Below are 18,442 nucleotides of genomic sequence, written 5' to 3' on the forward strand. Positions count from 1 at the left end.
TGGAAAGTTTTAGAAATGGGATGTACAGGAATCAGGTCAGGAAATAACTGGAGGAGTGGGGAAGTAAAAGTAAACATTAAATGTGGTAATATAGCACATGCAACACCGTCTCTGGGACATAATTGCAGTCTGGGAGCTCACTACAGCACAGATTCAAAATCACCATGGGCTAAAGACTAAACTGAGTGGCAAAGAGCAAGACCTTGCAGCACTCTTGGGCTGGTTTCACAACTCTGGATTTGTATAATGCTCAGCCCAACGTCAAGGCCGTGGGACCCAGGAAAACATGCACAACAGTTAAAGGCAAATAAAAAATCTCTTATCTGGGTATGCAGAGGCCTCAGGATAAAATCTTGCAACCTCTGTACAACCCAACGATCACCTGCATCAACCTGGAAGAAATTTTTAAATGCTGACACAACCAATTTTCATTTAAGTGTGTGCATTTTAGTGAGAAAAAATAAAGCTAACCAGTGAAACAGTGGTATGTCCCATAGAGAAAAATACAGTGGAGGGAGGGGAGAAAGTACGTTTTGGAAAATGACCAGTCTTACAGTACTCTGGGTACTTAGGGTACTCTGCTAAGGTGATTGAGCAAAGAGCCACGTGGATATCAGAAGAGGGAACGGGCTAGTGCTGCTTAGAATTTGTTTAACTTTCACCGAGGGCTCTGCAGTGTGTTTCTGGGTCGCTAAGAAAAGACAGGAATCACTGGCATGCCTAGACTTCGAACCAGGAAAAGAAATTTCTTTCTTAGGTTCCGTGTCTGTGAGAAGTGCTTTAGGGCCGTGTTTTTCAAACCAGAGTCCAATGGCCCTTTGCATCAGCAACATCAGACATTCTAGTTTAATAAACGCAGGAACCAGAAATCGGGATTTTTCCAGTCCAAGGTCGACGCAGCTTAAGAACTAGACCTTTCCGAGGAGCCCGCATCCAGCACGCGGCCAGTTTCCACGCGGGTTGCTTGGTTCCGGCTGGCGCCTAACGTCATCAGGCAGCGCCGGAAGTGCCCTCGTGCTGCCTAGGAGACAGGACGCGGGCTCTGAGTCTGACAGAGCAGGGCCAGCCGCGCCCACCCGGTCGCCATGGAGCTGCCTCCAGGGCCGCGCGACGATCCCCACGCCTGGGACGATGACTCGGACCCGGAGCTGGAGCCTGACCCCGACGCGCAGGCCGAGGCTTACGTGGCCCGCGTGCTCAGTCCTCCAAAACTCGGGCTGGCACCCCCGCGCGCCCCTCCTTTGCCCGCGCCCACGGTGTCCTTTGGCTCTCTGGAACCGCGGGCCGCGTCCAAGGGCCCGACTGTGGCAGTTCCGGGCCTGCTGAGCCTACCCCCGGAGCTGCTGCTCGAGATCTGCGCCTACCTCGACGCGCGCCTCGTGCTCCATGTCCTGCCACGCGTTTGCCACGCGCTGCGCGACCTCGTGCGTGACCGTGTCACCTGGAGGCTACGCGCGCAGCGCCGCGTACGGGCTCCCTACCCAGTGGTGGAAGGTGCGCGCGCCCGGGGGTCGCCTGCCCAAGTCAGGCCTGGGGCGAGGGGGAAGGGGTCTAGGGTGTCATGAGCACACCCACTGGAGAAAACTCCCTGGCTGTCCTGGTTCAGGGTGGCTGAGGTAGTTACTGGTAGTACCAAAGCTCCTGACCTCTGGGTGAACCATGAGGCAGATACTTGGGATCCTGAGGCTATAGAAATCTACCTGGATAACTGGGGTCCCTGAACTCAAGATCCAATGATTCTCAGGCCGGGGGTTGCTACAGCGACTTAAAGTCTCAGGCTGTCAGGCTGCTTGGTGCTCAAAGTAAGACCAAGAATCCCCAGGTTCTGGGTGTAGATGCTAAGGCAGCAACTGGTAATGTAAAAGTCCCTTACCCCTAGAGTCTTGGCCTAGGTGAGGGTGAGACATGGACACAGGTCCAGAGCCTACAACCCTTGAACCTAAGCTATGGTTTAGAGGTTGGGATCTCTGATACCAGCAGTCACAGATCCTCAAGTTCAGGGTCTAACCTGTGATCTCAGACAAGGGCTGGTGGTCATTCCTTCTGCCACCAAAGTCTTTGGTCCCTAGAGGATAATGCAGCCTGCTGGTCTTGAATTGATGGGACTTTACTGAACAGCTTGATTAAAATATAGATGTTTGGGTCAAGGGCTTGGGTTCTGCTCCTTGACAAGGGTCCCAGGTTTGGGATACTGATTTTGGGGAACACTTCCATGAGTCTGGTTCAGGTGGCCAAAACAAGAAGGGTTAGTTATGTAGTCCTAACTCTTGTGCCCAGCCAAAGGGGTAGGGAGGGTGAAGCTGAGGTTGGACCACAGCCAGGGGTGAGGCAGGACTTTAACATCCTGAGGTTGGAGAATGAGGCCTGGGAAGGTGATCCTGGGGCTTCAGTTACCCAATATCTGGAAACGGTAAGGAGCAGCCTTAGACCTGCATGGCAGGTGGGTGGGCTGGTGGTCCCAAAGCTAGAGCCTGGGCTTCCTTGGGTGGGGTAAGGGATCCAAGTGGGATTCTCTCCAAGTCTTCTGCTCCCCAGAAGCCAGTGGTGAGCTTGGAAAGCTGGAGTGGGTGGCAGGGTTCCTGCCCACTGGGGACCCTGGTATTGCATCCCACAGAGGAGGACTTTGACTGGCCGACGGCCTGCATTGAGTTGGAGCAGCACCTGTCGCGTTGGGCAGATGATGGGCGCAGGGCTGAGTACTTCTGCCTAGCCGATGGGCACTTTGCTTCCATTGACTCGGTGCTGCTGCTTCAGGTGAGACAGGGGTTGGTGGAGGGCCTGGCAGTGGGGGGCCAGGGTGACCCCTACCACACCACCTCACTCCTCTCCCAGGGTGGGACACTCTGCCTGTCTGGCTCCCGAGATCGCAATGTCAACCTGTGGGACCTGCAGCAGCTGGGGGTGGAGCCCAGCAGGGTTCTGGTCAAGACCCTGGGGACCCAGAAGAACAGCACTCACAAGGTGAGGGGATAGGAGATCAGGCAAAGGTAGGAGCTAGGAGGCCTGGGCAGGCTACTGTGGCTGAGGGCATGGGTTTTGGCACCAGAGCTCATTGATTTATTTTTTTTTAATTTTTATTAATTTTTTTGGTTATGCTGGGTCTTCATTGCTGCACTCTGGCTTCTTCTAGTTGTGGCGAGCCGGGGCTACTCTTTGTTGAAGTGCTCAGGCTTCTCACTGCGGTGGCTTCTCTTGTTGCGAGGCACAGGCTCTAGGTGAGAGCAGGTTTATTTAGTAATTGCAGCACATGGGCTCAGTAGTTGCAGTGTGAGACTTTAGGGCGCATGGGCTTCAGTAGTTGTGGTGCATGGGTTTAGTTGCTTCTTGACATGTGGAATCTTCCCAGACCAGGAATTGAACCTGTGTCCCTTGCATTTGTAGGTGGATTTCTATCCACTGTGCCCCCAGGAAAGTTCCAGACCTCATAGATTTCAATCTTGGTCTGCTATTGTTTGTGTGACTTTGGGTAAAGTCAAACTCATATATGACTTCTCTGGGCCTCACTTACTGCTTCTGTCCAGTGTCAATTAGGATGAGGTTGAATGAGGTGACTATGCATTAAGAGCTTCACTCAGGCTCATATAGAGTAGGTGCTCAGATGTCGGGTTTACAGATACGTGGAATCTAGTTCCCTGACCAGGGATCAAACCCAGGCCGCCTGCATTGGAGCCTTAGACATTGGACCACCACAGAATTTCTGTGGAGGTCCTATTCTTAATCACATTGTCATGTGGCCTCAACCTGTGCTGGTGCTAAGGCTCTGCAGTACTTGATTTAGGAACATTATTAGGTGGGGGTGTACATGTTTTGGGCTTCCCTGGTAGCTCAGCAGTAAAGAATCTGCCTGCAATGCAGGAGCCATGAGTTCGATCCCTGGGTCTGGAAGTTCCTCTGGAGAAAGAATGGCAATCCATTCAGTATTCTTGCCTGGATAATTCCATGGACAGAGAAGCCCGGTAGGCTACAGTCCATGGGATTCCAAAGAGTCGGACATGATTTAGCAAGTAAACCACAGCAACAACGTGCAGGTCTTTCGGTTCTGAAGTCAGACCCGCAGACCTGAGCTCTAATCTCTCCTCATGCTGACTCACTCTGGGTTCTGTGAAATGGGGAAGATCACAGGACATGGGTCTGGTCCCACAGGGCTGGGTGTGGTCACTGGCAGCGCTGGACCACCGAGTGTGCTCCGGTTCCTGGGACAGCACAGTGAAGCTCTGGGACATGGCGGCTGACGGGCAGCAGTTTGGCGAGATAAAGTGTGAGGGGACCTGGGCAGGAGGGCCTGGGTGGGCAGTGCTCTGTCCGGCCCCTTCCCCAGCTCTGTGGTCTGTGTGTCCCCAGGGGCAAGGCAGCTGTTCTGTGCCTGTCCTACCGGCCAGATATCCTGGTGACCGGCACCTATGACAAGAAGGTGACCGTCTACGATCCCAGAGGTGGGCCCTGGGGCCTAGGTGGGGAGAGCAGGGCTGCCTGGGGTCTCCAGGGTCATTTTGGGAAAAGAAACACTTGGTCCTCACAGTCTGACTTGGGTAACAATCACACAACCAGAGGCTGGCCACTCCAAGTGGCCTGTGTTGTGCTGGGGGCCACAGGGTGACTGCTGCGTGCGGATACTAGGGGCAGAGGAAGCCCTGTCTCCACGTGGGATGGGGTGATGGACTGGAAGGCCCCCAGAGGAAGCCACGGAGGATGGAGATCCGGGGTCCAGGGGGGCCTCCAAGGGGGCTCTGATGTTGCTTTCCTCCCTGGCCCCTCACCTGCAAAGTTGGCCCAGCCCTGCTGAAGAGCCGGCGGCTGCACTCCAGCGCCGTGCTGGCACTGCTGGCAGACGACCGGCACATCATCTCAGGCAGCGAGGACCACACGCTCGTGGTGTTTGACCGCCGGGCCAACAGTGTCCTGCAGCGGCTGCAGGTGGGCCATCCCCCGGGGGCCCAGGGGGCCGGGGCTGTGTGGAGTGGCCTGGACTGGCCTGAGCCACTCCATCTCCGTCCCTCCTGCAGCTGGACTCCTACCTGCTCTGCATGTCCTACCAGGAACCTCAGCTCTGGGCTGGCGATAACCAGGGCCTACTGCACGTCTTTGCCAACCGCAGTGGCTGCTTCCAGCTTGTCCGGGTCTGCCGAGGCCCTCGCCCCTGCCCGACTCTCCCTGGGCTGCCTCCCCGCCTCTTAACCCCTGGGGGGCAGTGGGGCACTGGCCTAGGGAGAGCCACACCTGAGTGTCACCTGTCCCTCCCTCCCCCAGTCCTTTGATGTGGGCCACAGGTCTCAGATCACGGGGATCAAGCACTCCCTGGGGGCCTTGTACACCACGTCCACCGACAAGACCATCCGGGTGAGGGCCCAGGACAGTGCCTCTTCTCTACCCACCCTCAACTGTTGGGGACACGTCCCATGACCTTTGCCCACTGCCCCTCACCAGGTACACGTGCCCACAGACCCACCAAGGACCATCTGCACTCGAAGCCATCACAATGTGCTGAATGGGGTAAGGCCCTGTCCCACGCGCCGCCCCCGCCCACCGAGAGCACCCCTGACTCCTCCTGTCCCTGTCCTCACAGATTTGTGCCGAGGGCAACCTGGTGGTGGCTGCCTCTGGGGGCCTGTCACTGGAGGTCTGGAGGCTGCAGGCCTGAGCAGGTGGATGTGGATGTGGGTCTGCCTACCGGCAGGCGGGGCCATGACCTCTGTTCTCGGGGGCGGGGACCTTCCCCCATGCTGGTGCTGCCTCTGCCCTGCCCCACAAGCCTATGGCACAAGGGGTCCTGGCCATGGCCATGTGGGGTCCCTGGGCTGGGCCCCACGCCAGGGGAGGTGAGCTTTGTGTTCCGGCCCACCCAAGGGGGCTGGTCCCCACCCTCGGGCCCTGTTTTTGTTATGATTTGGATGCAGGCTCTGCCTTGAGAGCAAAGAAATAAACCTGCTGTACTGGTGCTCCGGCCTGGAGTGTGAGCCTGGTGTCACCTGAGGGCTCTGTCCCTCCCTGCTTGGGGCCAGGGTACCAGGGGTGGGTGTGTGTCTGTGAGATGGGGCCTGAAAGCCTGGACGACAGCCACTGCTGTGTGTGCGTTTGTGGCGGGGGGGGGGGGGGTGGGCGGGGGGGCAGGTTCTGGGTGCGCCTGCGCCTGCCCGGGTGCATTTCAGGGATCCTGTGTGCCCGAATGTCCCCAGGGAGGCCAGTCAGGCTGTATATGCGGTTTGCTGTTGTTGTTTAGTTGCTCAGTCATGTCCGACTGTTTGTGACCCCATGGACTGTAGCCCTCCAGGCTCCTCTGTCTATGGGATTTCCAGGCAAGAATACTGGAGTGGGTTGCCATTTCCTTCTTCAGGGGATCTTCCCAACCCAGGGATCGAGACTGCGTCTCCTGTGCTTTCTGTGAGGGGGAGGGAGACACTTGAGAAGTGGCACTTGTCTGTATGATGGTATCTGCGTGTGTGAACTGTGTGTGTGTGTGTGTGTGTGTGTGACACGCACTGATACATAGATCGGGACTCTAACCCTGGGTGTTTGGGCAGAGGGACCGGGCATCTGCTAATGCTACCCCCTGGGCCGTGGGGAGGGGGGCAGTCAGGGAAGGGGTAGGTGAGGGAGGGGCATGCTCCTCTATTCAGGGTCCAGGGTGTGCTTCTGTGGCCGTGACCCTGGCGTGGGCGAGGAGGGAGGCTGGGCCAGGCACACCCCACACCTGGTCCCTACAAACCCAAAGTCCACCACGGAAGCTTGGCCAAGCCATGCCCTGAGGAGCACTCACTTCATCTTTATTGAGGCCCCCTGGGCGGTCCGGGCTGCAGGGTTCACAGGATGGCGCAGGGCTTCTTCTCCTTGAAGGGGTTGGTGGCGGCTGGGATGCCCACGAGAAAGGGGTCGCTCTTGGCCTGCTCTGTGCAGAACTGCAGCAGGTCGGTAGCTGCCTTGGATACCTGCAGACCAGCCCGGTTAGCCCGACCTGGGCTGGGCCGTCCACCTGCCCTGCTCTCTCAGATGCGCCCGCCTCACCCTGGTCCTCACCTTCACGCGGTCAATGCCTGCCTCCATCCGCAGCTGCTCCACGGCCCGGCGGGCTTGCCCAATGTCACTGCCAATGGTCACCTTGCTGGACATCTGAGGGAGGGTGAGCAGAGCCACAGGCAGCAGGCTGCACCCCAAACCCCAAGCTCCTGCCTCCTCCTATGTCCCTGGTGCCTGAGGCATGGGGGTGGCTGCTCCCCAACCCATCAGGACCATGTACCTCAACTGAAGACTCCGGCTGACTCCTGGCTGTTCGGTCCTCCTCCTGCGGCCCCACTCTGGAGCCCTCCCCCAGCCCAGCCTCTCCAACACCCCCCCAACCCCCCACAATGCCTGCAGAGACTTTGAAGCCAGGACATTCACGGAGTGAAATGTCACCAGCGGCAACAGCAGCTGCTGAGGCCAAAGGGGTCCCTGCCCCAGGAGGCCCAGTGGCTGCTCTGTCATGTGTCACCTTTACTGGGGGAGTGTAGGAGCCCCGGGCTCTCACAGATCTGCTTGATCCCCTGCTAACTGGCTCCTCCTCTGACGTGAGGAGGCACAGCATGAACCCTGGTTCAGGTGCAGCCCTGCCTCTCCTGTGTCTGTCTATACTCATGACCCAGGGCCCTTATCCACAGATGACTCAATTCACTCACTTATACTGATGGCTTCCCCTGTGTCCCAGCCCCTTCCCTGACCTCTGACCCGCATGAGGACCCTCCTCCCTCCTCGGTCCATCACCCCCACCTCTCAGTTGTCTCTCACCTAACCTGGCCAAAGTTGGACTCTGGATCCTCTCCCCCAACCCCAAACCTCCATCCCCCAAATTCACCACCATCCACCCAACGGCCCTGGTTCCAATCTTTAACTCCTTTCTTCCTTTCTTCCAGTATTCCTACATTTAATCCTTCATCAAGAGCCGTCAGAACAACTTTCTTTGTTTTTAATTAATAATTTTTTATTGGAATAGTTGATTTACAATGCTGGGTCAGTTTCTGCGCAGCAAAGTGAATCAGTTATACATAAACATATATCCAGTTTTTTTTTTTTTTAATATTCTCTTCCCATATAGGTCATTACAGAGTATTGAACAGAGCTCACCGTGCAGTTTATAGATGAACTTTCAAATTAGGTTGTCAGACTGGTCACTTCTCCCCACTCTGTTGGTAGCATTGGGGTCCTGCCCCCCCATCTCAGTTTGCCTGGACCAGTGCAGTTGCCTGGTCTCCCCTGCCCTGCACAGCCTGACCCCATTCTACTCCAGTAAGTCAGTGGGATCTGTTAAATCACATTACAACATGGATGAAACTTGAGGACATTCTGCTAAGTGAGATAAGCCAGTCACAAAATGACAGCTAATACATGATTCCCCTTATGTGAGGTAGGAGTAGTCAAATCCCAGAAAGCAGAATGCCAGTTGCTGAGGAAAAAGGGGGATGGGGAGTTGTGTTTAATGGGTACAAAGTTTCAGTTTGGGAAGATGAAAGAGTTCTTAAGATGAAGGAGGTGATGGTTGTATAACAATGTAAAGGTACTTAATGCTTCTGAACTGTGGACTTAAACATGGTTACAGTGGGGGACTTCCCTGTGGTCCAGTGGCTAAGACTCCACATTCCCAATGCAGGGGGCCTGGGTTCAATCCCAGGGAACTAGATCCCTCCTGCCATGACTAAAGATACAACATGTTGCAAGCAAGACCCAGTGCAGTCAAATAAGTATCTTTTAAAGAAGAGACAGACTACAGAGCTTTCTTTCTTAAAAAAAAAAAAAAAAAGGTTACAATGTTAATTTCATGTTATGTGTATTCTACCACAGTTTTATAAATTGGAGAAAATAAATCAGTTTTTCATTTTAAAAACTCTCCTATGGTTTCTCAGCCCCTGAGAATAAAACCCACCCTCCTTACTACAGCCCACAGGGCCCTGCCTGGTCTGGCACCTACTGTCCTCTCTGAATCCTTTTCAATCCCTCCTTCATTCTTCATGGATCACCTTGACGTCTTTGTGTGTGTTTCATCCATTTTTGCTGAGATCCCAATGTGTGCCCAGCACTGCACAGACTGAAAAGAATAGCAGTGAAACCAGACATGATCCTGCCTTCACAGAGCTGGATGGCAGGGAGGGATGAACAGCAGCAAACAGAATATATCCTGCACTGTGAAAAACAAAAGCAAGGTAAGAGCAAGAGCAGGTGGTCAGGGCAGGCCTCTTGGAGGAGGTGACATTTGGATTGAGGCCCAGAGGAGGAGGAGCTGGGGAAGCAGGTGTTCCAGGCAGAGAGAGCAGCAAGTGCATTGCCCCTTGGTCAGCAAAGAGCTTATTGGGCTCTAGAACAGTCAGGTTAGTGGAGCTGGAGAAAAGTGAGTGCGGCCAAGTGGTAGGGGATGAGGGTAGGCAAGTCAGTGCCTTCTTAGGCCACAGGGAAGAGCCCGAGTATTACTCTTACTGGGAAGCCACAATAAGAGGGTTTTTCTTTAAAAAATTATTTATTATTTTTGGCAGTGCTGGAATATTTCTACCTCATTGCTACCCGGTCTCTGGGTACTCTTCATTGTGGTGTGGAGGCTTCTCATTTTGGTGGCTTCTTGCAAAGCATGGGCTCTAGGGCACGTGGGTTTCAGTAGTTGTGGCTCCCAGGCTCAATATTGTGGCACATGGGCTTAGTTGCTCGGAGGCATGTGGCATCTTTCCGACCCAGGTGTCAAACCCGTGTCTCCTGCATTGGCAGATGAATTCTTTACCACTGAGCCACCAGGGAAGCACACAGTATATAGTGCAGACTCCATAAATTGTAGAGTGAGTGATTACAGGGGTCTCACTGGACTAAACCCTATGCATGGTTAGGAGGACCCATAAGATCATAGACCCCTACCCTCTAGCATCTCACAGGCTCGCTAGAGGGAAAGAGATATCAGCCCTGGGTCCCACAGGAGATCCCTGACCCAGAGGAAAGTCAAGGAAGACTTCAAAGAGGATATGGCAGCTCAGCTGCCAGAGACAGAAGACCAGGGGTTATGCTGCATATGGAGGCTCAGGAGACTTGCAAGACACGAACAGCGATCACTGTTCCAATTTGACGAGAGACTCTCCGAGGCAGAAACTGTCTGATACCTCCTGGTGATTCGAATTCCGTCTAACGGCAACGTCTGAGAAACCATTCTCTCTCTGAGAGGGTAGACACGAACCGGTACGCTCCACGCAACGCGGTGGGTTTCCAGCAGGCGGCAGTAAAAGTAAAAATCATTAATCGGCGGCTGGGAACATACGGAATATAAATAATGGCTCCCCGCGGCTTCCGTATTACGGACTGTACAAGACAAGATGGCCGCACCCTTGATTCCGGGCGCAGCGGGTCATGTGATTAAACATCTTCCGGCCCTCCCCAAGTTTTCCCCAGGCCTTGAATCTCCTACTGAAGTGCGTGCCGGGGCCTAGAGCAGTTCGAGGCTGCCAGAGGGCTGGCCTGGGGCGGCTCTGACTTGAGAGTGCAGCTGCAGGACAATGGAGGGTCCCCAGGAGAGGGAGGTGCCCGCGGCGGCACTGGCCGCCGTGCTGAAGCACAGTTCGGCACTGCCGTTCGAGACCGCGCAGGTGCGGGGCTACGACTTCAACCGTGGCGTGGACTATCGCGCACTGCTAGAGGCTTTCAGCACCACTGGTTTCCAAGCCACCAACTTCGGGCGCGCGGTACAGCAAGTCAACGCCATGGTGAGGCCTGGGTGAGGCTTCCTGGGTTGAGGGGGCGTGGCCTCCAGTAGCACCCTGCGGTAGCTGGGGGCGGGACTTCTCTGGGAGGTGTGTTCTTCGTCCAATAGTGGGAGAGAGTATGGGGCCCGGGAGTTTTGTGCTGGGGAGTGGTTGGGACTGATTCTGGGGCGGGGCGGGGGCGGGGAGCGGGCGTTATTGGTAACAGGTGAAAGTATTATGGAAGGGGCGGAGCCTGGGCTAGAGAGTGCATTTGAGCCAGGAATTGGAGGTGGACCCTTACACCCGCCCGGACCTGAGCTTGGGTTTGCTTTTCCCGGTGGGGAGAGGGGTCGGGCCTGAAAAAGTGATGCTCTCGGATTCCTGAAAAGGGGCAAAGCCTAAGCATGTGACCTGAGACTTGGGCTGTGAACAGGGCGGAGCCTACACAGGGGTGTTCCTTCCCCTGTACCAGGTAGAAGTGTTTCTCTGTCCCTGAGTGGTCAGAGCCTGGGCGGGGAGTCTGACACCAAAACCCGCCGCGGGTCCTTGGGGTGGAATTTGGGGCCAGAGGTTAATTCAACTCTGCCCTTACCTAGATAGAGAAGAAACTCGAGCCGCTATCCGAGGATGAAGACCAACATGCAGACTTGACCCAGAGCCGACGCCCACTCACCGGCTGCACCATTTTTCTGGGCTACACATCCAACCTCATCAGTTCAGGCATCCGTGAGACTATCCGTTACCTCGTGCAGCACAACATGGTGGGACCTGGTGGGGGTGTGGCCTTGGGCTCTCTGGGTCTTAATGGGCAATAAGGTTACTGGTCATTTAAGTGAGACAGGAAGATATGGGTCAGTTTTGTTTTGCAGCAGAGCTCCCCACAGGGGTCAATGGATGAGAGTTGGGAGTTAGGAGTTCTGCTTGGGATAACTTCACTGCCTTGTGGCTGCAGGTGGACGTCTTGGTGACCACAGCTGGGGGTGTGGAGGAGGATTTCATCAAGTGCTTGGCGCCCACATACCTGGGCGAGTTCAGCCTCAGGGGGAAGGAGCTACGTGAGAACGGGATCAACAGGTGGGTGGGTGGGGGCTGAGCGGTGCTGAGTAAGGGAGGCAGGCTGAGGGTCCTGGGCCCTGATGCCCATCCACCTTCTGTCCCCAGGATTGGAAACTTGCTGGTGCCCAATGACAATTACTGCAAGTTTGAGGACTGGTTGATGCCCATTCTGGACCAGATGGTGCTGGAGCAGAACACAGAGGTGAGGCTGGAGCAACCTGGGGCTGGGGGAGGGTGCGTCAGGGGAGGCGCTGCTGCCTGAAGCCAATGTCTCCTCCTAGGGTGTGAAGTGGACACCTTCCAAGATGATCGCCCGGCTTGGCAAGGAGATAAACAACCCAGAGTCCGTGTATTACTGGGCCCAGAAGGTGAGGGACCGGCGGGGGCAAAAATGCCAGGCTTTGGCATGTGTTGTTTCATTTTCACAGCCACCTGGGTAGTTGGTACTAGTCTCCTCATCCCTGCTCCTACATAAGGAGCCTCAGAAACAGAGAAGTTAGGCAGTTTGTCTGAGGTCCCACAGCTATTGACTGTGGATCTGGCATTCTGGCTCTACTCCTAGACTGCTGGGAAGCAGTTGGGCAATACTTAGCAGCTCCCATGGGGACTCTTGGAAGGCCCCATGCTCCTCAGAGGCTCTGGGGTCCAGCAATCAGAAAAACAAGAACTACCATTCTTCATGTGCCAGGCCCAAGTGAAGTTAAGCTCCCTGCCCAGAATCAGGCAGAGAGGAAACACCTGCAGGCTGCACCTACAGGGCTTAGATCCGGCCCCCCTCCTGTCTTGCTCTTTCCTAGAACCATATTCCTGTGTTGAGCCCGGCACTCACAGATGGCTCGCTGGGTGACATGATCTTCTTCCACTCCTATAAGAACCCAGGTCTGGTCCTGGACATTGTTGAGGGTAAGATGTTGGGGCTGCAGAGGAGCAAGGGAGGAGGGCTGCCTGGGCCTGCGGTGGCCTGACTCAGCCCTCTCCCCCAGACCTCAAGCTCATCAACACACAGGCCATCTTCGCCAAGCGTACGGGGATGATCATCCTGGGTGGTGGCATGGTCAAGCACCACATCGCCAATGCCAACCTCATGGTGAGCAGGGATGCAGACTGTGTGGCCCCTAGTGGGGGGTGGTACTCGTGCCTGCTGTGCAGACAGGCCTGTGTACTAGGCCCATGCCATGTGCTGGGAAACAGTTGTGGACTAGACAAGCCAAGATACCTGCCCTCCTGGAACTGATGTTCTAGTGGGGAGATGAACAGCAAACCAGTGACAAGGTGACATGTACATCAGGTGGCAGTATTGGTTACAAAGAAGAATCAGGGATGACGATGAGAGGGCAGGAGAAAGGCATGCTATTCAGAAAAGGGAACACTTCCTGGGAAGTGTGACCTGTGAGCAGAGGTTTTTCAGGGGCTGCTCCCATGAACCATGTGGTTAACTTAAGGAGTGGGCATGAGATGAGTTTCTGGCAGGACTGGCCAGTGCAAAGGTTCTGAGGTGCCTGATGTAGGCACATCTTGGAGGCCAGTGAAGGGGAGAGTGAGAGGAGGTGAGGCCAGAGGTGACAGCCACAAAGTGCGAGGCCTTGAGGGCCACTCAGGTGCTCATAGGCACCTTCTGGCTGCTGTGTGGGGAACAAACAGTGGGACTGGGGTGGGGACCATAGAGAGGGAAGAGGTGTGGAAGTCTTCTCTAGAGTTGGTGGCAGATGTGGGTGGGCTCTTGCTACCTAGGTGAGTCTGGAGCAAAGCCGCCCACTGCCCAGCATCCCATGACACTCCCACTTGGCCCAGTTATTGACATGGAGCCCTTCCCTTGGAGTGAAGGCCACCAAGGGCTTCCTTTATCTGGGACACATCCCTGTGCCTTTAGCTAGTGTCCTGCCCTGGAGTCTGTCTGGCTGACCAGCCCATCCTGTCCCTCCCACAGCGGAATGGCGCTGACTATGCCGTCTACATCAACACTGCCCAGGAGTTTGATGGCTCTGACTCAGGCGCCCGGCCAGATGAAGCTGTCTCATGGGGCAAGATCCGGATGGATGCACAGCCTGTCAAGGTGAGGGTCGGCCAGCCAGCTGGAGCACAGGGTCTCCTAGGCTGCAGCTGTGGATCCTCTGGCTCACCTGGGTTCCCTCCATAGGTCTATGCTGATGCCTCCTTGGTCTTCCCGCTGCTTGTGGCTGAAACCTTTGCCCAGAAGGTAGATGCCTTCACGCCCGAGAAGAATGAGGACTGAACACTGGACGGTGCAGCCCCAGGGAGGCCTCACCCCCCTCCTCTATTTATTAGTTTGCAGACCCAGCCCCTCCCCACTTCTTGGTCAGCAGCATGTCTAGAATAAATGATCTCAGCGGTCCTCCTTAGGCTGTGTCTCTGTCCTTGGCAGTGGGTCCCCTGGCTTCAGCCTGGGGCACCTTCAGCCTCGTAGGTCTCCTCCCGCCAGCACTGGATGCTGCCCCCCATGGCAGTCAGCAGGCAGGGCTCTGTGGGGTGGTAGGTCAGCGATTGCACCACACCAGGACCTACAGGCAGGGCCAGCGCCAGGGCACCCTGTGGAGCGAGGGGTGGGCAGTGGTCATCAGTGTGTCTCCCTCCTCCTGGCCGCCTCTCCCCTGGTTTCCATTATAATGCTTCTAATTGCTTCCCAGACATTGCAAACTTAATCAGTCCCAAACTGAGCCCATCAGTCAGTTGTCCTTCCAGGTGCTCAGGTCAGACACCTTGGATCTTCCTCGTACATCTCAAGTCCTTTTGTCAGTCAATCCTCTTGGCTCTGCCTTTAGACTGTGCCCAGAGATTGCCATCTGGGCTCCACCAGCCCACCTGAGAGCCTCAATGCTCCCTCCTTTTATTACCCTGCAGTCAAGTCTCAACATATTGGGTTCTTCTCTCCACCTGCAAAATGTCCTTTCACGTGCCCTCCCTTGCAGGATGACTGCCAGTCTACTGGACCCTCGAGACGTAGGCAAAACCTTGGTGCCTTCTGAGTTCTCAAAGGGAGAGCTGGCTCCTCAACTCTCCAGGGCCCTCCAGTTCCTTCATCCTCTAAGGGGCTTCTGTAGCCAAGCCCCAGCCCTGACCCCATGAAGTCTAGCTGGTCAGTTCCCATTCTGACGTCCCCACCAGGCTGAGACACATCAGGACAGAGCTCACAGGGCTCACGGGGGGAAATCACAGAGATGCTCAAACGTGGCTCCGATTTCCTGAACAACTACAGCCCCATCTCACCTGGGGTGAGATGCCATCACCACCCTCCCTCCCCGAGGGTCAGTCCCAGTGGCCCCACCTGACCTGGATCCTGCTGCCACCACTGCCATCCACAGCACTTCCATTTCCTGACCGATACATGGGCGCCACACCTCCAAGCTTTGGCATGTGCTGTGCTCTTTGCCAGGACTGCCCTTCTTTCTTCATTCTCTCATTCCTTCTAGCCCCCAGTTCTAACAGAACACCACCCCCCCTTCAGGCCTGAGAGTGACTCAGGTAAGGACAAGGCAGGCACCCCAGCGTGGAGTGGGGGTGGGGAGGCTCACTTCCACCAGGTCCCAGAAGAACACCTTCCCGTCCTCAGAACAGCTGACCACATGTGTATCGCGCTCGCTCAGGCAGCAGTCCAGCTTATACTCCTTGTTCTTATGGCCCGTGTACCTGGGGGTGAGTGGAGTCAGAGCGGGTGTTAGGGGCGGGCTTCACTGGGGGTGGGGGAGGGGCCCCACGCTCCTGAGGACTCACTCGCCCAGCAGCTCCCCTGTGTCCTTGTCCAGAAGCCGCAAGGTAGAGTCTAGGCTGGACACCAGGGTGCACTGGCCATCCCGGCTGAAGCAGATGCAGGTGATGGGGCCTGGGGGCAGGGGAGGGCAGGCATGTCAGGCTGGGTCCCCTGGGCTGTCCCCACCTTCCCTGCCTGCCCCCCAGCACCAGCCACACTCACTGCCCACGTAGTCTGAGAAGAGCTGCCCCATCCTCAGGTCATAGCGCCTCACCCGGCCATCTACGGAACTGCAAGACAGGGCGGCTACAGCTGAAGCACTTGCAGGGGCCTGTAGGTCCAGGGTGCCAGCTTTGGTGTCCCTGTATCCTCTTCACCTGGCCAGGGGCCCGAGGGCAAGGCTAGCACCTATCCTTCCCAGTACCCTTCACTGCCACGTCATGCTTAGGATCGGCCACGGAAAACACACTGACGTGAACTCAAGAGTGGAATTCTGGGTCTTCCTAGGTGGTCCAGTGGCTAAGACTCTGAGTTCTCCATGCAGGGGGCCTGGGTTCAATCCCTGGTCAGAGAACTACATCCAACATGCTGCAACTAAGACCCGATGCAGCCAAATAAGTAAATTAAAAATAAATATAAAAAAAAAAAGTGGAATTCTGAGGCAATGGCTTTAAGACACAGACCCAAGGGCCAATCAAGTCCCATTCCATCTGTTTCTGCTTTCCACTGAGCTCCCTCTCTGGGCCAGACCCTGTACAGAGACTTGGAACACAGCTGCTACCAAGCCAGGAGCACTTGCTGCCAAAGTGGAACCTCATGGACTGAGGGGCATCAGCTCCCAGGAGGTGACACTGGAATTGAGGCTTGAGGCTGAGAAAGGAGCCAACCATGTTCAGTTCAAGGGGGGGATGTGTGGGAACTGGGTGGGCTGACAGGCCAAGCAGTCCAAACACCCCCAGTGGTGGGATCAGCACTCCCTCAGGTTGTGGGAACACTTGGGCAGCCCTGCATGGGAATTTTTTTTTTTTTAATTGTCTCCTGCAGCTAGACTGTCAAATCTATGTAGGCAGGGGTTTTCCTTGTTTTTCTATCTTGTTCACTGCTGTATGCTGACTAAAAATGGGACCTGTAGGAGGTGCTCAGATACACTCCAAGTAGTATAGAACAGTCCAGGTGGAGAAAGGGCAATTGCATGTCGATCCCAGAGTGGAAGCATGTGTGGTATATTTAACAGAAATTAGCTGCAATCCTTTGGCCACCTGATGCCAAGAGCCGACTCATTGGAAAAGACACTGATGCTGGGAAAGATTGAGGGCAAGAGAAGGGTGCGACAGAGAATGAGATAGTTGGATGGCATCACTGACTCAATGGACACGAGTTTGAGCAAACTCCAGAAGATAGTGAAGGACAGGGAAGCCTGGAGTGCTACAGTGCATGGGGTCAAAAAGAGTTGGACACGACTTAGTGTCTGAACAACAACCACATAAAAGCTGAGAGCACAACAGAGACCAGACCATGCAGGGCCTTATGAGCACAATGAGGAGAGTAGATTTTTTAATCTAAATACAGAGACAACTGTGAACCTCGGTGGCACCTGGCGAGCGACAAGGTCCTGGTCCCACTCACCCTGCGAGGACCTCATGGTCTGACACCTTCACGCTGGATATACCATCTCTGGCTTCGTCCAGTGTCTGTACTGGCTCAGGTTTCCGAGAGCGACAGTCCCAGCAGCGGATGGTGGAATCGATAGAGCCTGTAAGGCCAGCATGAAGGTGGATCAGGTTTAGAGGGCGGAGGCAGTCTCCTGGGCCCACCTGCCAAGGCCCTGGACTCACCAGACAGGATAACTGTGGCCTCTTCATTAAACTGCACTGTGTTCACCTTCTGTGAAACAGGAACTGCCGCTTAGAGGATGAGGACAAAAGCAGGGTTCCCAGTGCAAGTTAAAGCAAGGGAAAAAGGTTAAGGGTAAGGGAGATCAAAGAGTTGGGGGGAACTGCAAGGATGGGGCTTGATGAAGTGGGGGCCATGGGGAAGGATCCTTGCGCTGTAATTGCGTGGGGGGGGGGGGGGCGGAGCGGATCCCTGTTACCACCCACATGCGAATCAGATTTGCTTTAATGAGACCCCTTCTTGCTTGCACTCACCCCCGCGTGGCCCCGGAATTTCCGCACGACTTGCCCTGACGCCACATCCCACAGCACCACCGCCTTGTCCCCACCTCCAGAGCAAAGACTGCTGTTATCAAAGGAGCTAGAAGGCAGAGCACAGAATATTTAGCATCTACTTCTGTTCCTGGCCTCAGCGCCCCGATCCCGCCTTGGCCCCCCGGCTCACCCAGCCGCATCCAGCACCTCGTAGCCGTGGCCGCTGTACGTCCGCAGTAACGTCCCCCGCAGCGGGTTCCACAGCTTCAGGGTCTTGTCGCTGCCGCAAGTCAGACAGTAATTGCCATCCACTGGGGAATACCGGGGGGGGGGTTACTGGGCCGTCGACCTTAGGAGGCGGGAGGAGGACTCGGAAAGATCAAGGCGCTCACCATTAAATCGCACAGCTCGAACCGCCCCCTGCCCGCAGTCCAACGTCTTCAACCGTTTCTGCGGCAGCTCGGGGCCCCGCGGTTTTGGCTCAGGGAAAGCCATCCCTCGGCTTCCCCTTCCTCGCCACCTTACACGCGCCGGCACGGAAGCATTCCTTGCCCTGGGAGGGTGTAACCTTATTATTGTCCTCCATAGTCTACTTCCTACTTCTCACTTCCGGGTTCTACATTTAGGCTCTTTGGAAATAGTGTTGGAAACACTGAAACTTGTCTCCAGCTTCCTAGTTTCCTTCCCCACTTCCGGTCTTCTAGGAGCATTTTTGGCTTCTCCGAATTCTCTGTCCCCTGGCTGGGGGGAGTTCCGGTAACCGTCGATAGGAACGGAAGCGCGAGGGCTGAGAGTGTTACTCTAAAAACTATCCTGTGTTTCCAAGCTGGAAGCTGCCGGAAGCTGCCGGAAGT

The 18,442-nt window shown here is 55.6% G+C and overlaps 4 protein-coding genes across 6 annotated transcripts; 2 read left to right on the forward strand and 2 right to left on the reverse strand.

Annotated features, from left to right (window-relative positions):
- Positions 1-32: 32 nt before the first annotated feature.
- Positions 33-5,936, forward strand: FBXW9 (F-box and WD repeat domain containing 9). 2 transcript variants are annotated; one of them, XM_061421999.1, is made up of 10 exons: positions 33-1,494; positions 2,615-2,754; positions 2,833-2,961; positions 4,144-4,256; positions 4,342-4,433; positions 4,766-4,914; positions 5,004-5,117; positions 5,248-5,337; positions 5,425-5,490; positions 5,564-5,936. In XM_061421999.1, exons 1-10 carry the CDS (start codon positions 1,086-1,088, stop codon positions 5,636-5,638), a joined length of 1,377 nt encoding a protein of 458 aa, XP_061277983.1. In that variant the 5' UTR covers positions 33-1,085; the 3' UTR covers positions 5,639-5,936. The 2 variants fall into 2 exon arrangements, with proteins under 2 accessions (XP_061277983.1, XP_061277982.1); XM_061421998.1 differs by having other exon boundaries at positions 5,425-5,936.
- A 679-nt stretch (positions 5,937-6,615) lies between these two features.
- On the reverse strand, positions 6,616-7,882 carry GNG14 (G protein subunit gamma 14). The gene is given in 3 exon segments (XM_061422011.1): positions 6,616-6,913; positions 6,916-7,002; positions 7,005-7,882. Coding segments are annotated over 3 exon segments (303 nt in total). The 5' UTR covers positions 7,105-7,882; the 3' UTR covers positions 6,616-6,797.
- A 2,413-nt stretch (positions 7,883-10,295) lies between these two features.
- On the forward strand, positions 10,296-14,088 carry DHPS (deoxyhypusine synthase). 2 transcript variants are annotated; one of them, XM_061422007.1, is made up of 9 exons: positions 10,296-10,700; positions 11,276-11,440; positions 11,632-11,753; positions 11,841-11,937; positions 12,017-12,103; positions 12,533-12,638; positions 12,719-12,822; positions 13,663-13,788; positions 13,873-14,088. In XM_061422007.1, the coding sequence occupies exons 1-9, from the start codon at positions 10,494-10,496 to the stop codon at positions 13,966-13,968; spliced, it is 1,110 nt and encodes a 369-aa protein (XP_061277991.1). In that variant the 5' UTR covers positions 10,296-10,493; the 3' UTR covers positions 13,969-14,088. The 2 variants fall into 2 exon arrangements, with proteins under 2 accessions (XP_061277991.1, XP_061277992.1); XM_061422008.1 differs by lacking the exon at positions 10,296-10,700 and adding an exon at positions 10,941-11,151.
- Positions 13,980-18,336, reverse strand: WDR83 (WD repeat domain 83). Its single transcript, XM_061422009.1, has 9 exons — positions 17,981-18,336; positions 17,779-17,899; positions 17,589-17,694; positions 17,277-17,325; positions 17,068-17,194; positions 15,664-15,731; positions 15,465-15,573; positions 15,266-15,380; positions 13,980-14,282 (listed from the first exon to the last, which is right to left on the reverse strand). Exons 1-9 carry the CDS (start codon positions 18,081-18,083, stop codon positions 14,133-14,135), a joined length of 948 nt encoding a protein of 315 aa, XP_061277993.1. The 5' UTR covers positions 18,084-18,336; the 3' UTR covers positions 13,980-14,132.
- Between the last annotated feature and the right edge of the window lie 106 nt (positions 18,337-18,442).

Source organism: Bos javanicus, chromosome 7 (genome assembly GCF_032452875.1).
Source record: "Bos javanicus breed banteng chromosome 7, ARS-OSU_banteng_1.0, whole genome shotgun sequence".
NCBI classification, from domain to species: Eukaryota; Metazoa; Chordata; class Mammalia; order Artiodactyla; family Bovidae; genus Bos; species Bos javanicus.

Bases quoted from the DNA above. Each gene is read 5' to 3' on its own strand.
- WDR83 (XM_061422009.1), bottom strand. From the start codon at position 18,083: ATGGCTTTCCCTGAGCCAAAACCGCGGGGCCCCGAGCTGCCGCAGAAA. The intron at 17,900-17,980 runs GTGAGCGCCTTG...GGTATTCCCCAG, and splicing joins TCGAGCTGTGCGATTTAATG to TGGATGGCAATTACTGTCTG. The intron at 15,574-15,663 runs GTGAGTGTGGCT...CCCTGCCCCCAG, and splicing joins CTTCTCAGACTACGTGGGCA to GCCCCATCACCTGCATCTGC.
- DHPS (XM_061422007.1), top strand. From the start codon at position 10,494: ATGGAGGGTCCCCAGGAGAGGGAGGTGCCCGCGGCGGCACTGGCCGCC. The intron at 11,441-11,631 runs GTGGGACCTGGT...TTGTGGCTGCAG, and splicing joins ACCTCGTGCAGCACAACATG to GTGGACGTCTTGGTGACCAC. The intron at 13,789-13,872 runs GTGAGGGTCGGC...TTCCCTCCATAG, and splicing joins TGGATGCACAGCCTGTCAAG to GTCTATGCTGATGCCTCCTT.
- FBXW9 (XM_061421998.1), top strand. From the start codon at position 1,086: ATGGAGCTGCCTCCAGGGCCGCGCGACGATCCCCACGCCTGGGACGAT. The intron at 4,915-5,003 runs GTGGGCCATCCC...TCCCTCCTGCAG, and splicing joins GTGTCCTGCAGCGGCTGCAG to CTGGACTCCTACCTGCTCTG. The intron at 5,338-5,424 runs GTGAGGGCCCAG...GCCCCTCACCAG, and splicing joins CCACCGACAAGACCATCCGG to GTACACGTGCCCACAGACCC.